The sequence below is a fragment of the Microtus ochrogaster genome, unplaced genomic scaffold, assembly GCF_000317375.1.
Source record: "Microtus ochrogaster isolate Prairie Vole_2 unplaced genomic scaffold, MicOch1.0 UNK21, whole genome shotgun sequence".
NCBI lineage: Eukaryota > Metazoa > Chordata > Mammalia > Rodentia > Cricetidae > Microtus > Microtus ochrogaster.
This window is the reverse complement of record NW_004949119.1, coordinates 4,674,953-4,686,694: the sequence shown is the minus strand read 5'-3', so window position 1 is coordinate 4,686,694 and position 11,742 is coordinate 4,674,953. Positions and strand designations below refer to the sequence as shown.

Below are 11,742 nucleotides of genomic sequence, written 5' to 3'. Positions count from 1 at the left end.
ATGAACTTTCTTTCCCTATAAATGTGTCACGTTCTATTACCATGCATGAACCCGAAATGGCAGTATGAAAATGAAAACCAGGGACTGTTGCTAATGAGAAACATAGCATTTCTGAGTTTGATGGGATTCTCTGCTACAGTATTTGATTAAAAAAAAAAACAAGTTTTAAAATAATTTGAAACTACAGTGAAACAAACAAAAGCAGAAAAGAAACTATCTTCATCATCCTCTTCATCGCAAGTAACAAGTCAATATGTCCAGTTGAAGCGTTAGGATAGAGAAACCAAGAGACTGATTTTCCAGGTGGTAGACCAGATCTGGATACGGTTCGGTTAAGTTTATTTTCATGTCTTCCATTGAAGACTCTCTTCTGCCTCTCTTGACTCAGCCACTGCTGTTGATCAGGGTGGCCTGGACATTGGCAGCATGCCTTGTGACTTCCTCTGACTCAAATGCTATAGCAGATGCTATTTTTATTTTTTGGTAAAAGCAAAACTCAAGAGAATGATATTCCGAGAGTTGAACAGGGCTGGGGTTGCATGTTAATCCAAACAATGGGCTTAGTTAGGATGCTAAAGGACCGTGCACTGGGGATGTGAGCCTACTCACAAGAGTGGAGGTGCTGCTGGAGGTCTCGCGTTCATCTTCCCCAGTGCCTGCTCTTCACAGTCATAACGTTCCCCTCGCTTGACAAGCCCACTGTATGGCAAGTCATGAAGGTCTTAGAACAGGGCTTGACCCACTTGAGAGATTTAAACCCGTTCCTGGTGACTGTAATATTCAAAGAAAGCAAAGCCACAAGCTATATTTTAGAGTAAGAGGGCAACCATTCTCTACAAAGGAAAATACAGAGGGATAATGTGACTTCCCACATGGAAGGGGTGGGTGTGGAGATAACACCTTTCCAGCCCAAGTTCAGTGTTTGCTGGTTGGACGATGAGTTCTTCTACCCTGTGAGAAGAGCATGCTAAGTGACCAGCAAGCATGTTTGCCTATTGTAGCAGCAAAATGAGATACAGAAGTCTGTCTTGTGCTGCAGTATAAATTGACCAGAAGGGTAAAAGGTAAAGGCGTTGAAAATGATAGAGATATCAACAAGCTTTGCGTGACTGTATTACAGGTGACTTCTGCATCAGTACCAAACTACGCTACACTTAAAAGCGTACCACACTGCGTTAGCCTTAAAAGAACCATTGAAGGTCCCTAAAATGCCAGGAAGATAGTTCATAAGGCAAAGATTTCATGTTATTTTACTATATTTTGGCCAGTATTTTCTAAGTAAGGAAAAATATGATTAAGTCACCTAATTCCCTTCTGATTTTCTGGTGGGCAGGAAGAGAGAGGCAGCGCTCACAATAAATACACCCATGAATAGCTAAAAGCCTTCCAGAGACTAACATTTCATATTGCTCTGGGTGATTGTTTTTATTTGTGAACTTCCTTTAATGTCAAATATGCAGCGTTAGCCTTGAGTAGCGGCATTTCTTATATGGACAGATTTGGATATTTGTTCTCTCAAGAGGAAATTTAAATTCCTGTAGCTATCATGTAAACTCACTCCTGGGGAGTTCAGCAAAAGTGTCCTCAGGTCTGATATTAACATGTAATCGTTTCACATTTAATTTGATGGAAGCTTGTCCCAGGTTCTGCTTAATGCCCAGAAATGGATGAAAATGAGAAAGCCTATATATTAGATATATTTGCATCCTGCAAAAACCATTTATTGTACCAAATAAGCAAGTCATTTAACCGATTGGCTGTGTGTCTCTTTTGCCCTCCTGCATTAATTGTGCCAGGGGGAGAATGGTGGTTCATTTTTACTGTCTATAATTTGCTCTTTTTTTTCCATCCAAGAAGCGGGATGTGTTCAGCCATGCCTTCTTCCTGTGGTCACCGCTCCATCGAGGGGACAAAAAATAATATGCAACAACCTTGGGGGACAATAAAGGCAATTTATATTTTCAATGTTTTTTTTTTTATGTACAACCAAACTGTCACCAACAATCACTGCATTTTTTTCTGGGTCAAGACTGTTAACGTGAACTAAGACCTGTGTTCAATTCTCCAGTGCCCTTCCAGCTGCCTTGCTGTATGTGACCTTGCCATTAACTGCCGCTCTTCCTCTCCTCCCATCCAACCACATGGTTATAGCCAAGATGTCCATCTACAAGAGAATGAGACGAGCATGTTGTTTTGATTGCGGACGTTCTGAGCGTGACTGCTCATGCATGTCAGGCCGTGTGCGTGGTAACGTGGACACCCCTGAGAGAGCCTTCCCGCTTTCTTCTGTCTCTGTTAATGATTGCTCCGCCAGTTTCCGTGCCTGTAAGTTTAACCTCAACACCACAGTTCCCTGTTTGTGCTCGTCTGTGATATCAGCCCTGTCTTGTGTTGTGCCCTGTGGTCCTGTGAGTTCACTGAGTTTGTGTTGCCTTCCTAATATGGTCTCGTGTGTGGTGATATGTTGCCTGTGTCTCTGTGTATATGATGAAAGGGCTTTCCTTTATGACCTTTTCTGTGCTTCCTGTGATCGTGAACAAGGCTGGCACTTGACAGCCTGCTGATAGACTTCCTCTCTCTTGTCTCAATAAGTGAAAAGGAAAAGGAACGTGACAGGAGAGCAATCACTATTTTAATAGAGGATTTGTGAAAATGTGGGTCTTCAGATGTTAGAGGTGACTATTAAAGTGGGAATAGATCAAAAGTATAGAGGAGAAGGAATAGGGAGAAAAAACGTTCTAGCATTTCAAAATACAAAAGCTACAACAGCATCTAGATGCAGATGTTTGCTCATATATATATATATATGCATATATATATATGTTCATGTATATATGTAAATATATATATGCATATACACACAATTTTGTCCTGTATACCTGTTACTAGAGTCTCATTCCTTCATAGCTGATGCTATCCTCAGCTCTTGAAGAGAATATTTATTTTTGAATTTGCCCCTCCATACACTGGCAGTCTCTACTGCTGCCTTTCAAAGATTTGACTCTGAAGGAGGCTCCAGAGACACTCATTAACATTTTAGATTGTCCCAACAATTTAGGCCCACTCAGCCAAGGTATTGTGTAGCAATCATGGATCTAAATAAGAAAGATTTAAATCCTGAATCTCCAGGATTTTCTTTGCTATATAGCTCAGATCTTTGTCACTGCCAAGCTTGTCCCCTTGAAAGAAGCTGTAAGCATCACGCAGTTGACAGCTATTGAATCTGAAGAACCAAATTCCCGAGTCACCCTCCTCTGTGTTTTCATTGGTGCATAATGTGTTGGTTTGAAATGCTATGGGTGTACATCCTTGTCCACTGAGAAGAGCTTGAGTTCTGCCTGAGGACTTGGATGCTCTTGAGATATAACCATGACCATGAGTTCTTCCTTTCGTAGTAGAGGAAGTGGGACCAGTGCTTTACCCATCTCTCTGTGCTTTACCCATATCTCCTTAAAGAAGCCAACACACTCTTGGTGCTGCGTTGACATCTTACCCACTATCTCTTCTCATAAATAATCAAAATCGGTTGAACTTTTCTGTGACTTGTGGACGTTCACACCCATCACAAGAAAGAAGGGAAACATTCAGTTTTCGGACATTTGATCCCATGGTAAATACACATAAATGAATCATCATTGTCTGTGTTGAAGATAGTCCTTACACAGTACACTTGTGAATATCTAGCGAGAGAGCCACAACTCTCCTGTATAGAGAGGGTGCTAAGTCATGCCAGGGGCTGATGTTCAAAGCTGTGGTTCACGTTTGAAGTCTGTAAGCAGTATGTTGAGCTATTGAAGACATTCAGAAGCCTGATCTGAGGCCAGTGAGCCAGGAGTGCTGATGGACCAGACTGATTTAAAAGTGATACTTAATGGGGTTTTATTGAGAGACATTATAGACATTTTGACCTGGGTTTTTTTTTTTTTTTTTTTTTTTTTTTTTATTTTGTTCTCGTGGATGATCAGTACAAGTCCATATGCCTTTATTTTGCCGGCAGGAATTTTTTCCTCATTCATATGCTATGTAGCCTAGGTAACCCAGGTCACAACTGCATAAAGAATTTGTCTGTGATGTGTAGCAGGGCATCATATTCAATGAGAAGCTGGTTAGGAAGACAATGGAGTAAGCCATGGTGGCACCACTGGCCAGATCCCTTTGATTGGCAGGGGTAGATGTGATTGCCAACCCTCTTCAACCTAAGGCACAATTTCTTTTTTACTCAAAACCACCACACTCCAAAACCTTGGCCACAGTTTTGGTGGAAAAAAACCTGAAGAGCCAGTTTGGCTCTGGGCTAGGGTCCTGTGGTCATGTCTTGGCGCACTGGCCCTCTGCTCCAATCACAGTAAAAACTATGTCCCCATGTGAGGCTCATGGTGTCCATTGTGTGCAATTTCCATTTTATTTGAGAAAAACCATAATTGCAGGGATTTCTCAGTTCTGCAATTCAATCCTGGCATCAGTGGAGGCCGAGGGAAAAAAAATCTTGGGGTAAGATTGTCCCATTCTCTGAGAACTCCCCTGTTCATATTGTCATCCTTCTGCCCCTCCATCGCCAGCCCCCACTGTGAAGGACAGCAGGCTTCATGCCTTGAGTGGTATTGACAGCTCTGGGGTGGCTTGCCGGCTCTGTTTCGTCATCCTCACCTCATCACACAAAGGAGGATTTCATCCATTCCTGTGTGAGACCACTCACCTTTGACCACTAATAATAAGCTAGAAAAATCCATTCCAAGTTGAACTCTTTTATAGGCCTATGTCAGCGGTTCTCCTCCAATTAAAAAAAAGGAGAACAAAAACACAAAACAAATAGAATAAAAAAAAAACCCTTCCGTCTCTGCTGAACCTCTGGCAGTGTGCCACAGCAATCCGGGCACCCCACGCGGGTGGTGGGTTGGGTAGTGCCCCCTTGACAGAGTGAATTGACCGTAAGAGCAGTGGTGAGAGTGGGCTTTTCATTAAATATGAGCAGACGTGAAACGGAGAGGGTTTGACGATTAGAAATGGCAGGAGAAGGGCCCTGGAATCAAAGTGAGGTCAGATGAGCAGGTCAGATTACTTCTCTTACATTCTTTAGTTGTTCTGAAGATCATTTTGAATTAGTGTCAGCAGAACCATGATGGATTTTGCCCTTTGTCTTTTATACCGGGGCTGTATTGTTTCCCAAGACACTCATTAAAGGTCATTACACTATTACAGGCTTGCTTTGGTCGCCGGTTTCCAGTTGAGCCAGTAGTACTTAGGAGACTGCCTAATTCGTTCCTCTCTTGCCTTGTGTTTCCTTCCCTCTGTGCTTTTTTTTTCCTTATAAAGGAAAGGATTTCCGTTTTTTAAGGGACTTTAAATTGAAACACAAAGCCCCATTACATGTTTTCTGAAGTGGGAAGGGAAGTAGCTAGTTCCCAGAGGTGGTAATGTATTAAAAGTGTTCAGAGGGTTTTAAAGACCTCTCTTCTAACTGCTGTTTGACACACCTCTCCTTGGAGGCGTGGCCCATGATCAGTCCCTGTTAAGGCTGGTGCGAGGAGGCCATTTGTCTTCTATTGTACTCAAAAGGAGATGGGAGGCCAAACCCATACAAAGGCCTTCAGAGAGGAAGGACTGATTTTAAAAAGATTTGTGATTTTAAGTGCTGTGAGCCCGAGGAAAGAGCTCAGTTGAATCCACTGTGCAAGAGTAAGAATCTGAGTCTGGATCCCCCAAACCCATGTAGAAAGCCAAGAAGAATGGTGCATGTCTGTAATGCCACCACTTGCTGGATGGGTGATGGGAAGATTCCCGAATCTCATTGGTCATTCAGCCTAACCAAATTGATTATCTTCAGATTTAACGCACAGCACACCCCATACACACATACCACCCACTCACACGCACAGCCCATTAAAAAAAAATCTAGAAATGAATAGTGAACATAGAAGATGCACATGCTGAATTGTTTGATATTTACCTCTAGACTCTTCTTTATTCATGTCTAAGATGGGACTCGACGCTAAAATCTAGAATTGGTGCTCAGTATTAAAATCTAGAATCACAACATCATTTTCTATTTCTGTAGATATTATTTCTACTTCAGGTGGCTTTTGGCAGTGTGTCACTTCCCTTCAAAGACACCAAGATGCTGTGCATCTGACATCTTTACAAGTCTCTGATCTAGTACAGAAAAAAGAGCTGTCTCACGATATAAACACTCCCACCCGTCGATATAGATGGAGGTCCTAACCAGCCCTGCTCTTTCCAGGAGAGCTTTTGAAGTGGGCATTCTCTGTCTTTGGAAGTTTATTCTTGAGTCCAGTCTTTCCTGGTGTCTAGTTGCTACATGTAATAGAAAGGGACAATTACAATTATGACATAGCGACAATGAAAGGCCCTATTGATTTGGACCTGCCTAGACCCGCCTGATGTGATTCTGTTATACTCCATCAGTAATCCTGGTGTAAGCAAATGAATGGAGTGGGGGAGAAGAGAGGCCTTTGGGTTTGTACTGGGAACTAGCCTTAGCTCAGGCACACCTGAGCTCCCCCATGCACCTTCCATCCACCAGTAGTTTACCTGCACAGTTCCATGGAGCCTTCAGCAAACTATTGAAGCTAATTTTCAATTATGCATGGCTTTTACTTCTGTGTTCAAAAATCACAAATGAGGTGTTCAGCTCAGATTGTTAAGCTGAGAGGAGAAGTCCAATATGATTAGGTGGAAAGGAGACCAAAATCAGTTTCGAGTAACCGTGAGTCTTGTCAGATAATAAATAAAACCCAGCTTATTCTCAGTGGTCTTCGGCTTGCACAGGCAGAGAATTAACACTGCCAATTGAACTGAAATCATTTCAGTGAACTAATGGCATTTTGAAGAACATAAAAACAGATACGAGGGCAGGAGACAGAAACAGCGTTAAAGCCCATCTCAGGACACACCTATGCTAACCGTCTCCAGAGTTTTGGAGGAGACACGAGGTTTAGCAAGCTACATTTAAATACCACCAGTCTGTAATCATATCACTCCCCACCTTGACAGATAATTTGGAGGCGCTTCCTACAAACCCCACCTCCCCTGTCTTCAATAGTATGTATTCTGATTCTGGGAACCAGTGCCACACTGTCCTGTCACCAGTGAAGAAAATGGGAAAAAGACAGCCAGAGGATACTCAGCACATGTTGAGTTAATTTTAGTGTTTCGTGTGGTTTTAACAAATGTGTAGTGACAGAGATGCATGGGATACAATGTGAGTTTTCTGCATGTACATACATAGTGTCAAGACCCCAGAGTCTGTCCTTCTGTTTCATTGAAACTTTTGCTCAGTGCCTCCCCTCTCCTCCCATGCTCCCAAGTATCCAAGTTCATGCATCTGTGTCTCCGGTGCTTTCGTTTTTCGTGCAGCTCATGCCGGATGGTGTTTGCATCCGTTCTCATTTTATTTCCCCACCTCCTATCACACTCATTGATTGCAAATACAAATAGAGCCTTTTAATTCTCTGGCTCCTTAGCCAGCTTAGCCAGCCTTGGCTGTGCGTCTTGATATGTCCATTTGCATTTTATTGTGGGAAGTGAAAATCAGAGGAAGGCAGATAGGGCCTGGCTGCCTTTTACCCATCAGCCCACGTGAGGAAGATGAATAATGCCCTCAGGAAGAGCCTGTCCCAAGCAAGGCCACTGAAGCCAACACCTCCTGCTAAATTTCTGGCAGGCACACAGGGCAGAGAGTTGACCAGAAAGATGCCTCTCTTCAGGTAATGGAGCACACACAAAGTTGTCAGCTTCTGTAGTCAGTAATGTCTGAGGCACAAATCAACCTTTGCAAATAGCTTCCTCGGAAAATAACTCCTGACATTGTCTTCAAAGAATACCAAACAAAGCTCATTTTCACCCAGTCTGTGATGCTGATGTTTGCAAGCCCAACATCAGGGGAAGTCGCTGGTGTGCAGTCAGAGATCACGCTCCTTCTCCACTCCCCCAGACAAGGTGCTGTTGAATATAACCTGAGGGAAGAAGGAAGGGCTTTTTCTCTGTATGTACCCTGTCATATAGACACGTCCCTTTCCAGGAGCTCTGGCCCCTTAAAGAGAAATTACAAACTATGTTAGCAATGCCATAGGTACACCAGACAGAGGTCCTTACGCAATTGGCATGGAAATTCGGTTTGTATTTTTATGTTAGGACAGTGGCTGGCTGTCAGAACACTGGCCTTAACAGCTCTCACCACCAGGCGGTGGGTTCTTTGTCCTACCTCCCAGGTGGAGGAGAGGTGTAGCTAGCTAGCACTCCATTTCCCCTCCTCCTCCACAATTGTGGGCGACAGATGCCAGGGCCAGACTGCTCTTCACTTGAGCCTTCTTGTCAAGGCTCTGCCTTGAGCCCGAATCCTGACCTTTACTCGATGAAATAAACCACTGTTGAACAAACAAAGGTTTGAATTAGAGCAGTCTTGGAGCAAGTGTCAAGTCCATCTCCCTCCTTCCACCTACAGCGGGAGTGGGGATTAGACCAAGTCTGGAGTTTGCAGTGCCTTAGGCTTTATGGGTCTGGGGAGACATAACTTATTAACAAAGAGTTATTAAATTTTTATCAATTTTACAACACAATGTAAATGCCTCCTATGAATCTATGTTGTATTCATTATCATTTAAAACGTTAATTAAGTCAAAGTTGCATTTAATTTCTCTCTAAATGGGCCTCTGGGAAGAGGCTTTCAGAAACATCTGTGGGCGCGTGTAGCTGTGGAGCCAGGAATCCCTGAGCCTCCATTCCGGATGGCCCCTTGAGTTGATTGCTATTGCGTATCTGTGACTAATTTGTTGGGATGTGCTTTGACGTTGTCTCAATTTAGTATCACACCAACAACGGTGTAAAGCCAGGCAAGAGACACTGTGGGCTGCTGTACAGATTTCTCGGCACCCCTCCTTTAGATACCATCCACATGGAGCCGGCAGTCTATGGGAGCATCTCTGGTCTCCATCAGACCGTGAGATTCTCCTTCCTCATATGATACCAATCATTTTCTCTGTCTAGTTCTTCATCTGAGATAGACATTTGTTAACTGGATCAGTAAAACTAGAACATGGTACTTGGAAAAAGATGTTGATCTTTGGCATCTTTGATTCCCCACCTAAGCCCAGAAGTACAAAGCAGCTGTATGGAAAGCAGTTTTAGGATGATGTAGACAGCCCTTGCTAATTGATAAGAAGAGGCATAGTGCGGTTTGGTGAGAACTTGTTTCCCCAGTGTTAACTGTCTTGTGAGTACAGAACCACAGCTTCACAGATCTTGAATTCTATACACAACTTGTGGGCTAGGCTTGCTTATAGGATGATACAAGGGCATGGCTGCTTGGTTAACTTGGATTCATGTCAGGACTAGACAATTCCATTGCTACATTACTGTGTTTAAGATATTCTGCCAGAACAGCAAGAATGTACAGGTATGTTGTTTAGTTTAAAATACATATGCTCTTCGCTCCCTGCCTTGTAGTTGCTACCTTAGTTGACAGGTACCGATGTGCCATGGTTACAGGATAGTCAGCAGCTGCTGCTTGCTGCTGGAAACTGAGGCATCTGTAGAGCACCTTATTTGTGTAGTTTGAATAATTTGATGAGGAAGCAAGTGGTAAGCTGGGATTGGAAGCAGAGTGGTATGGCCCCATCTTCTCTGGATAAGTTGAGGCACTTAGATCTTTGCACTACTGAATATGGTTTGTAGGACTCTGCGTCTCTCAGGGATGACAAAGAAATGCAGATGGCAGTGATGAAACTAGAGGTGATGTGGGTAATGTCAGAGTCCCTCACAGAGCGAGGGCCAGCCCCAAGGCTTGGCAAGCATTCTGTAGACTGTGGGGAAAAGAGGAGAAGAGAAGATAAGGGAAGGGGAGAGGAGAGGAGAGGAGAGGAGAGGAGAGGAGAAGAGAAGAGAAGAGAAGAGAAGAGAAGAGAAGAGAAGAGAAAAATAGGCCTTGGCAGAGGCCAAGCCAAGGGTGCTGTTCTTAATCTGTAATGCAATAGAAAGCAATTGAGATGTCAGACCAGGGAAAGGAACCAACAGGGCCTCTCTAGTGGCTTCCATAAAGAGACCAGTCATGGCAAGACAACTGAGGAAACCCTCCTAATCAAATAAGAAAAGGGGAAAGCCCAGGGGCTGTGATGAGAGGAGAGAGAGTGGAGGTCCTCCAAGGAGCCTCTGAAAGAGAGGCTTTTGTGGAGCACCAGCAGGGTCCCCTCAGATGAACAGCATTATCCAAATTCTGGTCTAAGGAGTTGTAGTCTCTTTAAAGACAGCTTAATTAATGGCTCTGGAACAGTTGGATTCCATTAGTTAGGGAAATTTCTTAAGCCTGATTCTCCCAGGATGACTAGTAGCCATTAGAATTCCTTCTCGAGCTTTTTGGTGGTTTCTTTTTGGGAGGGGGACTTACTTTTCTTTGGCGAGGACTGCCTACCTACCTGGCTCCACTCCTCCTTTTTCCTTTCCTTATCCAGTACTTCTTCTCCCACAAACCAGCTCTCCAGTTGAATAACGCTTGAGTATGTTGAAGGTGACAGAGGTGGGCAGCTTAAGGGCTGTTGTGATCATATTGGCTCAGGCAGAGCAGCTGACAAATGGGGCCACCAGCTGGGACACATGACCAACCCCTAAGGGTCCTGGCTTCTGCTGCATGTGGTAGCTTCAATTCCAGATTATGTAAATTGTTTTTGAAAATTTCCTAGTATCTCAGGGAGACAGCGTGTCTCCTTACATCTGTAGAGGGGAAAAACAATGAGCACTTCACATCCTCTTCACTAAAAGTCCACCACTTTTCAACTACTTACCCTGCTGCAGTGGAAATACAAAACACATTTCCTGTGAAGTACTGCCACACAAAATCCTGAGACATCATGTGGCATTTCTAAGCACCATGGTACAATTTTCTATTTTATTTCTTTGTGCATAAGACCTTTCTCTGTGGTCATTGTGTCTCTGTGTCTGTGTCCATAACTGTGACATTTGTGTGCACCATTGACCCCCCAAGAGTAATTAAAACAGCATGGGAAAGTACTTGCGCCCTGGGTTTCCCCACAGTGTTAGGCCATGCATGCTAAGCATGCCAACTTCTGGAAGTGGAATGTGGCCGGATGCACTCAACCAGCTAGCCACATGCTAGCTTCCTGTCTAGAGTTTTGCCTCTAACCAATATGCTGAGCCAGACAGTCCTTTATTTGCTACAAGACATCTGCATTTCCAGCCACCCTGTCCTCCACACAGAACCTACAAAGATGGGCAGAACCAAGCCACCATTTTAAAATGTTGTATGACTAGACAGTGCCAGTTTTGAAGGGAGATTGCTACATGTACACAGAAAGTCCTGTCCTGAGGAAACAGTTTTCTTATGACCAGTTTAGATGGGCTGAGCTAAACCAAAGTTGACCTGACCACTCTCCACCTACTTACTTACCTACCTGCCGTTCTTCTTTCCTTTCTTCTTTCCTTTTTTCCTCTTCTTCTGCTTCTTCTTTGATCATCAGTATCACCATTTGATCATGATTGTTAGGTAACTACTCTCATGTTCAAGAACAACAGAACAAAAAAACTCCCCTGGGCTCTTTTAGTCAACTAGAAAGGACCTGTCATAGCCTCTTCAACCAAACAAAAAGGGTCAATGATACACACAAAATAGATGCCAAACATTCTGTAGGCATCAATGCAGATGCTATGCAAACTCAAGGTGAACTCTCTTTGGGTCCATCATCTCAGTATTGATCACCTTCGCTGATTTTTAAA

At 43.5% G+C, this 11,742-nt stretch overlaps 1 protein-coding gene across 16 annotated transcripts in view; it reads left to right on the top strand.

Moving 5' to 3' along the window:
• Kcnma1 (potassium calcium-activated channel subfamily M alpha 1) overlaps positions 1-11,742 on the top strand; it is a 738,489-nt gene that overhangs the window by 608,729 nt on the left and 118,018 nt on the right. For 7 of the 16 annotated variants that reach the window (XM_026789548.1, XM_026789554.1, XM_005367686.2 and 4 more), the window contains one exon: positions 2,152-2,325. The exons of the other annotated variants lie outside the window; for them this stretch is intronic. In XM_026789548.1, the coding sequence (XP_026645349.1) occupies positions 2,152-2,325 (174 nt within the window). The remainder of the gene's footprint in view (positions 1-2,151; positions 2,326-11,742) is intronic. 16 annotated transcript variants of the gene reach the window in all.